At 40.0% G+C, this 18,576-nt stretch overlaps 1 protein-coding gene across 1 annotated transcript in view; it reads right to left on the bottom strand.

Moving 5' to 3' along the window:
- sntb1 (syntrophin, basic 1) overlaps positions 1 to 18,267 on the bottom strand; it is a 35,615-nt gene extending 17,348 nt beyond the window's left edge. Inside the window, exons 1-2 of the mRNA XM_068324601.1 lie at positions 17,573 to 18,267; positions 4,311 to 4,554 (exon numbers count right to left, since the gene is read on the bottom strand). Coding sequence (XP_068180702.1) covers positions 4,311 to 4,554; positions 17,573 to 18,119 — 791 coding nt within the window. The 5' untranslated portion in view covers positions 18,120 to 18,267. The remainder of the gene's footprint in view (positions 1 to 4,310; positions 4,555 to 17,572) is intronic.
- Between the last annotated feature and the right edge of the window lie 309 nt (positions 18,268 to 18,576).

The raw sequence follows: 18,576 nt of genomic DNA on the forward strand, positions 1-18,576 counted from the left end.
ACAGGTAGCACCATTTGATTTAGTCTACGCTAAAGCCAGAATGGTTTCAATTCTGCAAACATTCTCTCTTTATATAATTTTATTCATACAGTAACCACCGGAGACCTGGAAAAGCCCCGGCGAATAAATGAGCCAGCTCCAGGTGTTTCTCTGGGTTAAAAATACCAGTGGTTCCAGTAAAAGGCAAGCTGATTAAGGACAGGTCAGGGAGGGGAGCAGAGGGAGAGGAAGTGAGGTGCTCCAGGGCCAGATGTGCATTTTTTAAAGGATGTTCTTTGGGGCTCCCATGAGGTGTGGTGGAACTAGAAGAAGCCTCATCTTCCAATTTCTGGCAGAAATGTGCAGTGACTTTGGAGCTAAATGAACTGAATACTGAATCTTCTGTCACAATGTATTTACTTGGAGAATGACTTGGAGAACAGTACATGGACTAGAAGACCATTTAAATTGTACGAAGATCGATCTCTTGCTTGAACAAGGGGTTGTTGTTCTCATGGGGCTGTTATTATACAGGTCTATATCGGCATATTTAGGCTTTGTCAGATGTGTTCAGAATACTGATGTAATTCAGATATTGAATTTTAATTACAGCAATTGATGAACTTTGAACGCATACATAAAAGACAATAAAAGGAGATATTTATTGGCAAAATAAAAAATTTGGAGGCAATGGCAATCTGACAATACTGTTATAATACTAATGGATTTTAAAAAAAAGAATACAAAAAATAAGCCTGTTGACATCAAACCATCAAATGTGTGTGTCACACACACCACAAAACAATAACAATTGTTTGACTCAAAATTAATCAATTTAATTACTGATTTTGGCCCACGCTTGCTTCTGCAGAATCCAAGATGATGTCTCAACATGGCTTCATATTCAAAGATCTGATGTGTGTGTCATTGTATATATTATTAATAAAGAATTATTAAAGTGCATTATTAATTTATTACTTAACTTCAACTAACATTCCATCTCTAATCACTGAGAACAGCAGATTTTATGATTATCACCAGTCTGAGTCGTCATAGCAACAAAGACGGTTATCCATAGCCATAACAGTCTGTCATTTAGTGGTTCTAGGAATGTCAGCTTTGTTCTTCGGCATTAACTATGAAGCTGAATGTTTTATTCATACCTGTTATGTCGTCTGTTTCATAGTCCTTGTGTTTTAGCTCGGCAGATTTTCCTTCAATTAAATTCAAAGATGTGACAGAACACAGCTGGAGCGTAAACAACTTCTTCAGAGTGCATTATCTTTACTATATAAGAGGAAGTTGAGACTAAGTAGTAAAGTACAACTCCATACAGCATCTTTTTAATACCGGTTACAAAACCTTTATATCCTTTATCCTGTCAATGTTAAAATGATATAAAATGAAGTACTGTAGAAAACCTTTTTTTATCTATTTTACTTAAATGATTTGTGAGAATATCAAAATGTCAAGAGTGTTGCACATTATCCTGTGTCCTTCATAATCTTATTTTTATCGCCAATACCGCTAATCCCTTCTCTCTACACAGTTTCAAACTATACTTCAAGTAATAAAAGTGAAGTCCAGTAATGATTTTCAAAATGTTACTGGTGTTACAAAACAACACCTTGTGTCCTTAAACAAGTGTGTTACAGTGAAGTAAAAAGAATGTTTTCACGGCATTAAATAGACAGACTAATGTTGAATAAAGTTGTCCTGTCTCCTCCTTTGTCCCTGACTTCTGATTCATTCATCTCTTATCATCACTGAAGTCCCACATTTTTCTTTAAATCACCCTCTCCTGTCTGTCTCTTATTCTTATGATGAAGTAAGAAAGAACCCCTGAGAGAGAAACAACATTGCACTGAGTTAAATTAAAAATAAAAGTAGATTTACTTGAAAATAAGCTTCCTAAATCATAGAAAGCAGGCTTTATTTTTCCGTACAGTCTTTAACTGATGTACATTTGGGTGTGGAAAGTATTTGACTTTTCATACAAGTGAATGAAGAAAAACAAGCATATGCCTGGCTGTAGTTGGTACAGATTTAAATATTCACTAGGTATTCATGGGTGAGTCACTTAAAAAAAATTGTGTTCTAGCTCTTTCAAATCTGAAAAGTCTGTGTGAGACAAAAACTCTTTTTGTCTCACACATTTACCTGAATTCCTCGTGTAACTGGATGACCAATAAAGTCAGAGTTGTGGCCAATAAAGTGAATGTTCAATCCCGTTGTCCTCTTATTCAAGATTTAATACTTCAACCAAGAAGCAATGAAAATGCAAATAAAAGTTTCCCCAACAACCTTTGGACCTTTTCATATTTCACAGCAAAAAACTGGCTTGACACACAAACACTCCCTATTCCAGGGTTGTTTCACATATTGAGGAACTGGTCAACTACAACGTTATATTTGTCTATATAATGCAAGACTTATGAAAGCATCTACATTTAAAACATTTTCTATTCAAACCAGAAAGATTAAACTGACAATGACGTGAAGAAGTCATCATCAGGAGACCATTCAAAGACCAAAACACGTTTTGAAAGCATTATTCAGAAAGCAACTTGAGCATCTTTTTACACAGCAAAACACACAAAACTTGTTTCTGCATCTCATAGTTGTGTGAAAGGTTAAGTCAGGTCAGAGGTTGGGAGCTTCTTGCCTTCTGAGCATAAGATAAGAACAACCCCCACATAACAGGTAAAGCAACTGACTGCTGTCATCGAGTGGGAGTGGTGCGGTAACAAAGGAGCTGTAGTGGCTAATCTTCATTGTGGCTGGATTTTACACTCTCTGTCAGTAAAGCACAATAACAAATAGGTAGGTAACACTTTCACTTAAATTAATAGAAGTATCCTGCTCTCATGTCTGTGTATAAAAAAACTGACATGAACAAAGTGAGCTTCCCTTTTTCAACAACAGTTAACTTTTAAACTTTTTTTCCATACCCCCCCCCCCCCAAAAATATATTTTATCTTAAGGAACGCCAGCCAGCAGAGAAACATACAGTATATTATTGTTTTTCATGTTGTTTATAAGTGTTTGTTGTAGGGATTGTGTGTTTTGGGATTCACACTCTACAGTTTGGAGCGTGGATCCAGCTAACAACATCTACACAGGACGTTTGAAGCCACTGCTCACTGCTACCACTTGACTTTGATGCTTCCTCCATTGTCTACACCTTTGAAGTTTAGTGAGGTTCAACTATTGCAGACTTGTAAAATCATACATATGCAGGGAGGGACACACACGGATGGAGGAACACAACGATAGACACTGAAGAGTGTGTTGGGAGAAAAGGAAGACATCAATCAAGACAGACAATAATGGTAAGAGGATAGAAATAGAAAGTGAATTCATACAGAGACCAGCAGATAATAAAGCGTTAGAAAGCTGGGAGGACACAGATAGAGAGGTCAAGAAAGTAAGAAGGAAACAAAGAGGGTACCAAGATGATAATAAGGACAAATGCAAAAAATAAATTAGAAAAGAGTGAAAACACATGACAGGAGAGACAGAGGAGGAGAAGCGACATGTCGAGAGGAAAGTAGAGGGTCGGGCAACCGGAACAGAAAGCCCACATTCAAGATTGTGATACCCAAAACATTACAACAGTAAATTACTTTTCGCCCCCATGCTGTTTCATTGGGCCATTGTGATATTAGCAGCCAATTAAGTTGACAACACTTCCGAAGAGACAACCCCCCACCGATTGAGAGTTATCTATGCACCACTTCAAATGTCTCTCTTTAAGAAAAACGGAAAACCGTCTCAGAAAAATATCTGAAAAACACTAGTGGGTAATCCCTTCAGAAAGTCACACTCTGTTTCACACTGCTGAGGATCACAGAATGCTTTAACCTTCGGTTAATTAAGGTAACCGTCTTTGGAATGCCGATGTCTTCAAAGTTGAACTTTGGAACATTTGTCAGTGACAACATTGAAACCAAAGCCTGTTTGTGGGGTCGAGTGAAGTTTACTACGTCTGTGACCACAACAAAGTACAACACTCTCCTCACTATGAAGATGATAAAACCTGTTTTGAACATATTTGTGCAAACCTTAGCTTCAAGTTGATTTGTTGTTTCTGATATTTATCTTCCTGTACTTGATCTTAGGAGTTTTGAAGCTGTACATAACAGAAATGTGTGTGAAGTATAAATGTGTTCTTATTTCACCATCCCCATAGAAACTTAACTTGAAAGTGAGAGAATTTTATTCATGAACCTGCAAGCAGAATCAAAATAAAACTGTCTTAATTAGTTTTGGGACTTATTTGAATCTCGATGCTGAGTGCTACAGACGACAGCCTTTAAGTGGACACCTACCTGTTGTCTGGGTCTGGAGTGGTCATGGCTCGAGTTACGTAACACAGTTTGAGTGGTATACATCTCCTTTCACCCTGCAGAGACAGGGAGGGCTGAAGAGGAGGGTTCGGAGAGTGATATGTGGGGGAAGAAGTGATGGGAGAGCTGCCAAGACGAGGAGACTCAGGAGGTGGGGTTTCCCAGCCAATCTCTGACACAGGGGAGCCCTTTTTGACGTAAGGCGTCGCCTCACGCATGTACTTCACTAGGCAGAAAAGGACAGACAGATTTCCTGAATGAGAATACAATCACAAATGACTTTAATCAGCTAAATCAGAATTGAATGGTTTGAATGATGAAATTAATGAGGATTGTTTTGATCCTGATCCCCCTGAAAAGGTGAATCTAACAAAGATTCATAATGGATGTAGAGACCTTCAATGCTTTTACTGTAAAACAACACAGACCTTGACAAAAATAATATCCATTCAAAATGAAAGCCTTAATAATTGCAGGCAGTCGTGAATGCCTTAGGGTTAGGGTTAGGGTTAGGGTTAGGGTTAGGGTTAGGGTTAGGGTTAGGGTTAGGGTTAGGGTTAGGGTTAGGGTTAGGGTTAGGGTTATGTCCCTTCGAAGTCACAATCAAAAGTCTGAGCTCTTTCCATGACTTTACTTTCAGTTTGTTTGATATAAGCAGAAATAGGAGTACACATAAGGTCTATTGTCCTGTCTAGTGCCTCTAATACTAATCTGTCTGAAAAGAAACTGAATGTGAACAATATACAAATATTTGATTTACATTTCCAAACATCTTCTTGTCGCTGTGTTGATGAAATGTGATATTGTTTGACTAACAGATGAAAGCCTATGCAAACTTCCTCTCATTTTAATTCAAATCACATCCCCGTGTTTAATGAATATGCTGCAACTTTTGTCTCGTTGAATGTTCAATGAATTACTCTTCTCAATTAAAAAAAAAAAAATAAAAAAATATATATATATACTTAGTTGTTTATTTATACTTTAAAAAACATTCATAGACTTTTAAAAACACCAAGGCCAAATACACTAAAATATCTTGGTATTATAATTGATTTGGCATCCTTTAACTGAGGGCAACTATTCAAACAAACAACTTTACCTTGAACCCTATAACCATCTTTTGATGAGAATTTTATAGTTCACGTAGCAAATTTAAAAAAAAAAATCTTAGTAGACTCAAAAAGATTCTATTCAGTTTAATTTGTGTAGCATCACATCATTACAAAATGTTATCTCAAGGCACTTCCAAGTAGAGCAGGGAAAGAACTATCCAATATGAGAAAGCACTTCGGTAATGGAGCAAGAAAAAAATATCTCTTTAACAGGCAGAAACTTTGAGCAGAAGGAGAGAGCAAACATCTACGGGGAAGTAAAGAAGTGAGTAAAATGTCTTTATGGAACATGAATATACAGATAGAGAGGAGGATGGAGAGGAAAGACCTCAGTGTGTCATGGAAGGTTCCCCCGGCTGTGTCGGCCTATGACTGCATTGCTACTGGATGGATTGACTATAGGCTTTATTAACAAAGGAAAGTCTTCAGTCTACTCTTGAACATGGAGATGGTGTCTGCTCATGAACTAAATCAGGGAGTTGATTCCACAATAAAGGAGCTAGATAACTGAAAGCTCTACCCCCATCTCCTATCTCCTTTTAGAAATAAGGGACTGATGTGAGAATGTTAACATTCCCGGTACAATTAATTTTACTGTGCCATTGCTAAGGCATTAGATATTATGTGGAGTAAAACCAGAATTGAGTGACTTAAAAAATCATTACATAAAAAATCATGAGAAGGATTCATCCATCCATTCATCTTCAGCCGCTTATCTGGACCTGGGTCGCTGCAACGACTGCACCAATGCATTTGTCAATGTCACATCCCATCCATCCCTCACTCCTGAACATACTTGAACTCCTCCACTTGGGACAAAGACTCAACCAGCCTGGAGAGGGCATGATTGTGAACCATGGCCTTGGATTTGGAGGTGATAATCCTCATCCCATTCACTTCACACTCAGCTACAAATTGTCCCAGTTCACACTGAAGGTCCAGGTTTTATGAGGCCAATAGGACAACGTCATCTACAAAAAGCAGAGATGAAATTCTTTGGTCCCCAAGCCAGACCCTCTCAGAACCTGGCTGTGCCTAGAAATTCTGTCCATAAAGATTATGAATAATAATAATAATAATAATGATAATAATAATAATAATAATAATAATAATAATAATAATAATAATAATAATAATAATAATAATATACAAAAAATGATAATCCTCTCACATACATGTGTGACAGAATAATAATTTCAGCATTTCAATGTTTTTCTTTGTGAGCCTGAGTCATGAGCTTATTCATTCACTGCATCATCTTTTGATCAAGCCACTGAGTTTCAAATTAAAAGTGAATTTTGAGTCCAGCTTCTTCCATAGAGGATTATGACATTTAAGCAGTTAATGTTTGCTGCATAGACAGCAGCAAGCTCATTGATCCAGCAACCGCCTTTCGTTTTCCCATCACAATGAGCTTTCTAGCTCAACATTTTTAAAAGATCACAGCAAATGTCAAAATGCAGATAGTCATAACAAACCCAGGTGTCTCTCTGCCTTCATAAATTCAACTATCCATGCTGTAAACAGCAACAGATGATTCACAGATTGTTTCTGCAGCTACAGGCTTGCAGTAAGAGGACTGATTGTCTTGAAAACACAGAATCTTGACTAACGGTTCCAGTATCCCCTGATAAGACAGGACACAGAACGTTTTTTAATTGTCAATCACTGGAGGCTGGATCAAATTTTTAAATTCTCATGGTTACTTTTGAGGAGGGGAGGGAAGAACACATGCTTGGGAAACAGTAAAAACCAGAGTGAAAGATAAAATAAGTGTTTGCTGTGCTCACTGGACGTTTAATCGCTAAATCCCTCTGAACAAGCTGTAGAAAATCAGCATATGCACGGTGACATTTATAAATCAGTATGCCATTCATTCCTTGGAGAAGCGCTATGGACTGGTATGCGACTGTGTAACAAGCCTAACCATCAACCTGTAGAGAAGAGATGCCAGGCTGACTAAACAGAATAGATGGGGGTGAGCGACTCCTCAATGGACCTACAGCGATGGAAACAACTGGATAGCCCACGCAGTCAGATCAGATTAAAGGATGGAAAAACAGCTTATCGTTCTGTTAAAACACACCATGAGAAGCTGCAACACAATTGCATTCAATGGACTGAGAAGATGGGATCATTGTAGTTGGATGATGACAAGCTTTGAGTTTGAAGCATGTGTTTACTATAGAAAAAAGCTACATACTTCTTAAATTTGGCATAGGCTGATGTAAATCCAAAGATACACATAAAAAAACACACAGTCTGCCTCGTCTTATGTGCTGCAAACACATTGAAGCCATAGAGTAACAGAAAGAAATACTGCAAGTATGAAAAATTTGTGTATTTGTACTGTATGTGTCAGCGATAATCCAGCATAGCTGCTCTCGTCACACACTCTTGTGAGCATTTCATTTACATCAAAAAACATTCCTCTTTCACCATCTTTCAGTATCACTGAGTGAATGGAAATCAACACGGTTACTGGTTGGAAGATAATTTAAACATGAACCCTTAACAGTATAGCCCATGTGTCTAGCGTTGCAGAGGTGCTATCAATGGAATAATCTGGTGCTGAAAAATAAATTGATACGGACAACTCCACAGGACTCTCATTAACATCTCCCATTGGCCATCAATCTTTGGACTTTACAGGCTTCCATTATTTAAGAGTGTGACACACACAAACAGGCACTATTAAAAAAAAAAATGGACACGCAGAACAAAATTTTGTTGTTTAACTGATTTATCAAATAGATATGCAGAGAAATTGATTCCTTTTTTTAACTGTGTTAGTTGTCACACTGATGAAGACAGATGGGTGAATTTTATTGCACTTTCACACAATACTACAAAAAAATGACATTGAAATAATGTGGGAAAGCAGTTTTTTCTCACTGTCCACCTCCTCAAATCATGGGTTATTTTAGACTGCAGTCTATTTGATTAAACTAACCTAAATATAGATATTTCAGTTACAGTCAGGGGGTTGTTTGTCACAATTCACCAAGATAAAGATTAAAGATTCCTTTACTAGTCCCCCATAGGGAAAATTATTTTTCCTGTTAGTAATCATTACACATATATATACTGTATATGTATGGTACAGGCCCGAACGCACACACAAGCAGCCTGTAGGGCATGCAAATGATGGTGAAAGGTAGAGTGGCGGGCAGCTCCCTCGTTGTGGGCTCCCATGAGCAGCTTATTAAGGGGACAGTGCTTTGCTCAAGGGCCTCTCAGCAGTGCTTGGGAGGTGAACTGACACCTCTCACACTATGAACTTTTTTGCTCGACATGGGTCTTGAACTGGCCACCATTCCATCCCCAGCCCAAGCCTTAGTGGACTGAGCTACTGCCGATAACATGGAAGGAGGAAACATCAACTCATTGACACAGCAGCACTGTGTGCGCGAATAGAGTTGTAAGTATTTCTAGCAGCAGGGGAAATAAACTGGGTGGAGTCCACATGATCATTTCGCAGGAAGTGTGTAAATGTTTGTGAATTCCCTTTGGTCATGTTTCTGCCTCCATTACGCAACCATCTCTGTATAATAACCTCAAAAAGACCAAGAAGAACTAGACAGTGTTTGCACTGTTTTAGATTCTTCATTGAAAAGCAGCTTGTTTGACGTTACAAGAAGAATAAAAATGATTTTATTTTACATTTTCCTACCACATACTTGGAACAAACTGCAAAATTCACATGCTGATACATCGACGTCAGGTGACTCCTATCCTCTACTCATTATAGAAAGAGCATTAGTTGTGATGCAGATGTTAGTGGTAGATATCATTAACTATCAGATGCATCAGCTTGTGATCAAATCGTGTTTATCTCTGTTATAAAGAGTGCCAAATAATCTGATGGTAGATTATGAAGGTATTCATAGGTGTTAACATCTCAAAAACAACAACAGATACAATGACAGATAACCCTCCTGGTGACTTACGTATATCCAAACAATACTGTTAGCACTTTTCTTCATATGGTCTCTCTGACTCAGTGTGACTGATATTACTCACCAAATCAGACCAACTGGTCTTACAGCTGCAAAAAGGATGAAGTGTGTTGATGTTGTGAAGTGAGATATTTCTTCTACACGATAACAGTAGGTTGTAATATTTAAAGATATACACATATACATACATACATCTATGTGATACCTGTGTATCAGGGAGGTATTTTAATGTGTACTTATTTACTCTTAATCTGTCTGTATTGATGTCTACTGTCTGTATCTGTGTGAGATACCTTGGTTTATCTTGTTTTGTAGGACCAATAACGGACACACTGTATCCGACCAGCATTCACAGTAAAAACACACACTTGTTGAGTCCCATTCCTCAGCATGTGTGCTTGTGCAGCAACAACACCTTTCAGGCACAAACACACAATCACAAACACTCTGTTCTGTAACCTTGGGTGTAATTACAAAGTCAATTTGTGTCTTTCTCTTTTTGGCCTTTAACAGTATTTTCTGAGGTCTGAAGTTGTAGGATTGCCTACCTTCTATTTTTATTTGGTGGAGAAATGTACCAAAGAAAGGGAACGTTAATTAAGCCTGTGGAGGAAGTAAAAGTGTCATGTTGTAAGAAGCTGCACCGTAAAACTACTCCTAATAATATCAGCTTCAGCTGCAAAGCTTTGTAATTGTCCTATGATATGATTTTTTTTTCTTATTGTATTTTATAAATACAATATAGTTCTTGAAATAAACACAGTTTCCGACTCTGTTCCTGCCATAGTTTTTCCAGTACATACTGTATATTAAAATGTAAAACATTTTCCACCTGTGTTCAATGATAATTTCAGACTGTTACTGCCCTACGAATACAGCACCTTTCTAGGGGGCATGAGAATCTATTCTGATGAAGGCTGACAGAGCAGTAACACCTGGTGAGAAGCAGAGGAGGAGGTCATAGAGCATGTCATGGGAGAGGGGTGCGCGGAACGGAGATGGAAAGGGAGGACGTGTCTTTGACTATTTGATTATCTTAGAACTTTACCAACTTAACAGTATAAACAGAGGGATACAGAATGGACAGATGTTTCAAAACGTCCACTGAATTGGCTGCATAGGTCCAGTAGCGTAGTGAAAATGCGTGTCCTGCGCAGGTTAAAATGTACCACACACTCATTTTGACAGCATATTTAGTATAAATAGTATGTAATTAATGGATCTAAAGGCAGTCCTCTTATGAGGCACACAAGAAGGTGTGTACCTACATTATTTTGTCGGTTGACGAGTTTCTTCAACAAAGAAATTCCTCTTGAACACATTTAATAGGTAAAGTGCTTTCAGCACAATGTTCATATCCAACATTGCATTAAAATATTTTTTTGTCTTAAATCTGCTGTTTTCATCACCATGAACTGATTTATGTCTTGAAACAAAACACATTGCACATTAGCAACAGTGGCTAAGTTGTTGTGAAAAATCATACTCATCCGTATTCTGATGTCCTGATCATCGATTTTTACAGCATCCACAAATCTTTGTTAATAACTCCCTAGAAGCAAAATGTGGTTAAAAAATAATGAACTACAGTATTTGGCAAACAAATGGGACATGATAACCAAAGGAGTTTTCACTCTCCATCTCTGCCTTCATTGGCTGTGTGAGTGAATGATTCAAGCTACTTCCTTCAACACAACAATCACTCCTGTTGCAACTGTTCTCACCATCATGACCCACTCTGACTCCACAAACAGATGCAGAGGAGACAAGAGTTTCTGTACTGACAGAAAGGGTCAGCTGGTAGACACCTCATCGCTGACACACACTCAGTACAGCCCAAACACACACACACACACACACACACACACACACACACACACATACACACACACACACACACACACACACCCAAACCCATCCAGATGTCTGGTGATGACAGGTACGACTTGTTACGGGATAAACTGGAGAGCTTCCAGGACACTGACTCATTTCCTGCCTGAAAATTTGTGGCAGATGTTTTCTGTTGTATTCTTTTCGTTCTTCAGTTTTCATGTTCTAAGCCTTTTGGATTTGAATTGTTGCCACTGTAATACACTCCATGCATTCTAATCAAAACTGTCTCCATGAATTGAACATGGATTTCCAAAGTCAAAAAGACTCTAAAGCAAAACAACAACAAACTGATTGAACTGTCTGCTGGAATACAAAACATGACTGTGTGTAATAAAGTATGCCATCACTGGCGGTGAGACTACCAGTACATTATCATTTTCAGGTTATAAATAAGACTGGTGAAGATGCTTCTTATAGAACAGCATCTGCATGGCTGAGTGTCCTTTTGTTAGAGACTTGTGGCTGACACGTTAACAGTGATGTGCAACACTTACCGTTCCAGAAGTGCTTGACCCTAAGAAGGTTTTCAATTTTCAAAACAAGAGGCAAAACTTTCAGAAAACCTTACATACAGTGAGGAGCATAAGTATTTACACCCCCTGCGATTTCGCGAGTTCGAAATGGCATCATAGACGCATTTCCACTGTTAGAGACATAATTTTTTTTTTAAATATGCGGGAATCACTTTGTATGATTTTTCAATGATTTATTTGTATCTTACTGGGCTTCATAAGTATTTGCACCCATGAGAAAATCAGTGCTAATATTTAGTGCAGAAGCCTTTGTTTGCAATTACAGAGGTTCAACGTTTCCTATAGTTCTTCAGCAGGTTTGCACGGTCACATGGATTTTGGCCCACTCCTCCACACAAATCTTCTCTAGATCTGTCAGGTTTAGGGGTTGTCACTGAACAACACAAAGTTTCAACTCCCTCCAAAGAGTCTCTATTAGATTTATGTCTGGAGACTGGCTAGGCCACTCCGGAACCTTGATATACTTCTTACACAGCCTAGCTGTGTGCTTCAGATCATGATCATGTTAGAGGATCCAGCCACAACTCTTCTTCAATTCTCTGACTGAGGGAAGGAGGTTATTGCTCAAAATCTGAAGATACACGGCCCCATCCATCCTCTGCTTAATACAGTACAGTCATCCTGTCCCTTTTGCCTAAAAGCAACCCCAAAAACATGATGTTTCCACCCCCACACTTCACAGTAGGGATGGTGTTCTTGAGATGGTACTCATCCTTCTTTTTTCCTCCACACTTTTTGGTGGAGTTTACACCAAAAAGTTCTATTTTGGTCTCATCTGACCACATGACTTTCTCCCATGGCCCCTCTGGATCATTCAGAAGGTCCCTGGAAAACTTGAGACGGGCTGTCACAAGTGCTGACTTCAACAGGGGAACCTTCTGTGCAATGCATGATTTTAAACCATTCCACCATAGTGTTCTACCGATAGTAGCCTTTGAAACTGTAGTTCCAGCTCTCTTCAGCTCCTGCTGTGTAATTCCAGGCTGATTCCTCACTTTCCTCATCATGAGTGATGCCCCACGAGGAGAGAGCTTACATGGAGCCCCAGTCCGAGGTAGACAGCAATTATGTTTAGCCTTTTCCATTATCTAACAAATGCTGCAACAGTTGATTTAATCTCACCAAGCTGCTTCTCAATTGCCCCACAGCCTTTTCCAGCTTTGTGGAGCTCTGTTATTTTGTCTCTGGTGTCTTTAGAAAGCTCTCTGGTCTTCTCCATGGTAGCAGCTGGATAGTGTCTGACTGTGGGGTACATAGGTTACATCAATGAACTCAAAGGGGTGGTTAGTCGTGGGGTCAAGGTGAACTATTTAAGAATGACTGACAACTCTTTGAGAGTCATAATTATTGCTGATTCTCATGGGTGTAAATACTTATGAGCCCAATTAAAATACAAATAATTCATTGAAAAATCATACGATGTGATTTTTTACATTATGTCTCTAACACTGGAAATGCCTCTATGATGAAGACTTCAGGCCTCTCCCTATTTTCTAAGTGGGAGAACTTACAAAATTGCTGGGGATATAAATACTTATGCTCCTCACTGTACTTCTACCCTAGCCAGCCACCAGATTTGCAGAAAGAGAGATGAATATCCACCGCCATGTTCAACCACCAACATACAGAACTGTCCACCGTTTAGTCCTTTTGCCATTTTCTTGCATACAAGGTTCACGGCCTCTGGAGAGCGAGGGAAATGTTTAAGAACACTGAGCTTCATGGTTCAAGGTGTAATGTACGCAGCTTCAATCAATTGTCGTCTACAATTAAGTCATGATTCTCTTCAGTGCTGCTCTCAAGATGAGCACCCTACTGTAAGCATTGACGCACTGTGGCTGATTTTTATCTCATTGGCTTTTAAATAGCTCTCAACAGCTGAAGAACAGTCTGCCCTTGTGTTTACTCTTTGAGCTTTGTCAAATCAACGATTTCGACCTGTGGACAACGGGGTTCCTGTTCCCGCATAACAGCACTGTTTGATCAATATACATCACATTACTCATCTCACTGCAATCAATTTGTTGACTGTTGCTACAGTAAACCCTCATGCATTCACACATCAACACGTGCGGCTTCACCTCACCGCGGATTTTTGGTGGGTAGTCAAGTGATACCGTACGCACATTCTCTTGGCTAATGGCATCTGGAAGTGTGCTGCGTTCCGAGACTCACTTCCTTGATACACAAAAGTGCTTTAAAAAGTCTTTGAGAGTGTGGGAAAAGGTAATATACATAGAAAATGGTTTAATATCACTATGGGGAGGGTTACTGTAAATTACTGTAAATAATAAAATAAATAGGGCGGCACGGTGGCGCAGTGGGTAATGCTGTCGCCGCACAACACGGCGGATCCGGGTTCGAGTCCCGCTCTGTGCAGAGTTTGCATGTTCTCCCCATGTCTGCGTGGGTTCTCTCCGGGTTCTCCGGCTTCCTCCCACCCACAAAAACGTGCTTGATTGGCCGGTCCTAAATTGCCCGTAGGGGTGAGTGTGTGTGTTGCATGGTTGTTCGTCTTTGTATGTGGCTCCGCGGCGCACTGGCGTCGTGCCCAGAGTGTCCCCCGCCTCACGCCCTATGCCAGCTGGGATAGGCTCCAGCTCCCCGTTACCTGCTGCGGCGGATAAACGTGGTAGAAAATGAATGAATGAATAAAATATAATAGTTTGTCGTTATATCGCAGAATTACGTCTTTGCAAATGGTTCCTGGAACGCATTAACCGCGAGTAACGAGGGATTACTGTATTTGTTGTCATTTTTAATGTCCAATCTCAGTTTTTCATAGACAACAATTTCGCATTTTTCACCCACCTCAGGTTTGTTTTTAGTTTAATAATTTCTGTAATATTGCAGTAAGTGATGATAATTATACAAATAATAAGTCATCATTTCTTTTATATGCTCCATTTTTGTGAAGCTTTCTTATACCTTTCTATGTCCTGAGCTAACAAAACCAGAAAGCTAGAGTCTAGTGATTTGATCCAAAAATAAAAGTACTGTACATCTCTTATGTTAAGTTTACTGCAGAAATTCAAAATCTGCTCTCTTTCACTTGTCCATAACCAAATCTAATTTTCTATACATGTTTGTAAGTGCTCTGGAAACATCTCCAATATTTCATTTTTTGTGTGACGCTTGCTGACTACAGATAAAGCATAGCAGTCAACACTATTTGTGATAAATAATGGTAATTGCTGTATATAGACTACTGTTACATACCACAGTTGACAAAAATCTAATTTATTTTATCTTGTGTGTAGAATATGACCAACATTTTATTCAACTGAATGAAAGTAAAGAATGAGTAATGAACGAAAGTAATATCTTATAAAATCACCATCATTTATACCAGTGTTCTTTTTCTTTCTAATCCACAGGGAGTCACTGCAGGTGGGCTAGAGAGCTGTGCTGCTGCCTACACAAATTAGGGGTGACCTGATTAGGCAACAATCCAAGTTCAAAATTACAATTACAGAATTTAATCCAGTGGTATGTAACAATAGCCCTTAATTGTAGCACCATTTTTTCAATGGATCTGTGTAATGTAGTCGCTAGGTGCTTTGGGAGACAGACGGAGAGGCCTGATTGTTCTGCACAGTGAAATGTTATATGTCTTTGCAGACGCATTTAAAACCTGTGCTATGACATTACTTGGATCGTGACCCTCTGGGCTGAAGGTCAGTTTTGGACCAGTGGGCTGATGTGTCTCCCTGCTGCTGCTGCATGTTTTGCAGGAGTAAGCGGTCACTGGATGCTTTATCTGAATTTGTTCTCCACCTTTCTAATGAGTTTTCTTGTCAGTGAAACATGAACATGACAAACATGCACTTAACAAGCTCTCAATACACATTCTCACACAAAATGCACAAAATGAAGCGCACATACGCACACACAGTCCTCTCCCATGAGACATGTGCTATCTCCCCTGAATCAGATGTTTCCTCCTGATCTCTTTCCTCAACATCTCTTAAGTCACACTCTGGGATAAACAAGAGAGTGTACTACTCATTTTCAGGCTTTGTGTATCTGTTCATGAATTATTTGAAATAACACTTTACATTCTTGGTTATGCAGTAAACACACTTCTGTCTGCCAAAGACTGATGTAACCCATGTTGTACGATTCCTCAATGTTTTGCTGCTTTTCCAAAGAAATTTAAATTCAAATGAGTGACTGCAGCTGCAATAAACTTCCCTGTCTGTTATCCTTAAGTTGACCCTCGATGTCAACTTTACATCAGCCTCTTAGCCACCCTCATTTGCTCTCCTTCTGTTTGGGTTCTATCTCTCCCCCTCACTGCACTATCCCCTATAAATTCACACTGCATCCCCTCTCATCCCCCCTTCCTTAGCCTGATTCTTACCCACACTCCTTTCTTCTCTATGTAAGTTTTCATCTGGGACCTGATTTTTCCTTGGCGGTATAGCCCCTGTGTCCCCTAGGTAAGGATCATCACTGTGTTTGCGTGTGTGTGTGTGTGTGTGTGTGTGTGTGTGTGTGTGTGTGTGTGTGTGTGTGTGTGTGTGTGTGTGTGTGTGTGTGTGTGTGTGTGTGTGTGTGAAAGAGAGGGAGAGCGAAACAGAGAGAGAGAAAGACAGAGAGCTAGGGGGAGAGACTTTGTTCTTACAGTCTTTAGTCCGAGAGTCCTCACAGGAGCATAGAAACTCAGTGGTGTGTATGTGTGTGCAACATGTTTTACTGTATGAGTGTGTGTTGACGTGTGTGTGCCTGTTAACGTGTGATTGTGCTTAAGGTATGAGTGGTGCCCAGCCTTCAGACTGAATCCATCCTTAGTCTAATTTCTGTCTTAACCAGGTTCTAAAAACATCAAGTTATAGAACCAACTTACTTTTACAAGATTAAAGTCAGTGTGTCTTCACATAATTTAAATGTTTAAGAACATTTGGAACTGCATTTTTTCCGAGTGCCCTTGCCTCAAGACATGCTACTGGGTATGAATTTTTGACCTTTTGTTTTCCTTTAGAAAACATATTTTTTCTTTTCCACAGACACTCGATCATCTTCTTCTGAATATTTTTCGAATACACCAAGGTTGTCATGATAACATAGTTAAACACTACTGACAGTTAAGTGGTGTTTTCCTCTTTCTTACTCTAAATTGAATGCTTGTGCAAAAAGTATAGTTTCCTCTTCTCTCCACTTTCTTGGGTTTGAATGGCTGACTACTAAGAAAACAGATTTGATGAAGTGAGATATAAATAACATGGGCTGACACAACAGAAATACCATCACCTTCCCTTTCTTACCATTAACCAACACCTCCTGCCTATAATGGAAAATAAATCACATCCTTCAGCAAAGGTTTTCTTCCCCAACATAAACCCTCAGAGCTCCACCGCTTCTCATTGTGTGTTTTCTAATCAGGGAGTGATTTATTCCTGGGACGACGCGACAGCTTGAGAATAAACACGCAGTGTGTCCTGAGGACCTCTGACCCATCCATCCTACATGATGTGCACAAAACACCCACACACTAACTAGGGAAACACGCAGCCACGTGGAGTGAGTTTATTTCCCTAGAGGATGATGTTCTCACGCGTGTGCGACATTAGGTCGACATAGAAGAACTCAGGTAGAAATGTCGACTCCAGAATAACCTTGGATGAACTATGATGTAACAGTGAGTGGCATCTTGTTAGTAGATGATTAAAGTGAAGGGGGGGGGGGGATCTTAATCCGGATCAGAATCATTCTCTCACACCCAACCTGTCCACACTGCCTACCTTCCAGCGTCACCTCCTTCCCGGCCCGCTTCAGCACCTGCACAGCCTCGTCGTGGGTCGCGTCACGCAGGTTCATCCCGTTCACGGACAGGATGGCATCCCCGACATACAGAGCTTGAGTCTGGTCCGCTGCGAGCCCCTTGAATATCTTACTGATGAGGATAGGCATCTTATTCTCCTTCCCACCTTTGATACTGATCCCAAGTCCCCCGATCTCCTGTTTTGTCACCTTGACGCTCCGCTTTCTGTTGGCGATCGCTTCGGGCACTCGATCCGGGAGCTCCGTGAACGCGTTGCGCACAGTTCTAGGGGCGTTGTTGGAATTGGTATTATTGTTGTCCAGGTAAGATCCGTTGTTAACCCCATTATAGTTGACAGTGTCGTTGGCGTTGTCACTGACGCTGCTCTCGTTGCAGCTGAGCGTGATCGCTTCCTCAGTCAAGTTCATCCAAACTTTGTGCCACTGCTCCCGCACCAAAACCTCCACTAATCCACTTTTTGGCACTCCGGAGGCGCCAGAAAGTCCCGTCGCGACTACCACCGCCATCTTTGGAGCATTTCTTTAGAATAACATGTGATTTGTGCACAGCACGCACTCAAATATTAACTTCACCCGTTCTCCCGCTCCCCTGGTCAGACTTTGCCCCGCCGAAGTTTTTCTATGGAACTAAGTCCAGACTAACCAGCCTCCAACCCTCCGCGGCACAGGCTGCGCTCCGCCTGCCGGAGATCCCGTTTGCTGGGTGGAGTTTGCTCCCCCCCCCCCCCCGGCCGATTCTATCTGTAGATCCTGTATGCAAAAGATGGGCCATCATTTTCCTAAACGTTCTGAGTCATGACAGCTTTTAAAAAGATTATTAAAAGCATCATAAATGTAAAAAGTGTGTATCCATGAGAGCAGAGATGTATGACCTGTCAGTCATCAGAAAGGGAATTCTGCGCCAGGTATTTATTTATTATATGTCATTGTGAAGCAGGAGTGCGACAGAAAGTCACGCTTTTCT

Source organism: Antennarius striatus, chromosome 9 (assembly GCF_040054535.1).
Source record: "Antennarius striatus isolate MH-2024 chromosome 9, ASM4005453v1, whole genome shotgun sequence".
In the NCBI taxonomy this organism is placed as follows: domain Eukaryota; kingdom Metazoa; phylum Chordata; class Actinopteri; order Lophiiformes; family Antennariidae; genus Antennarius; species Antennarius striatus.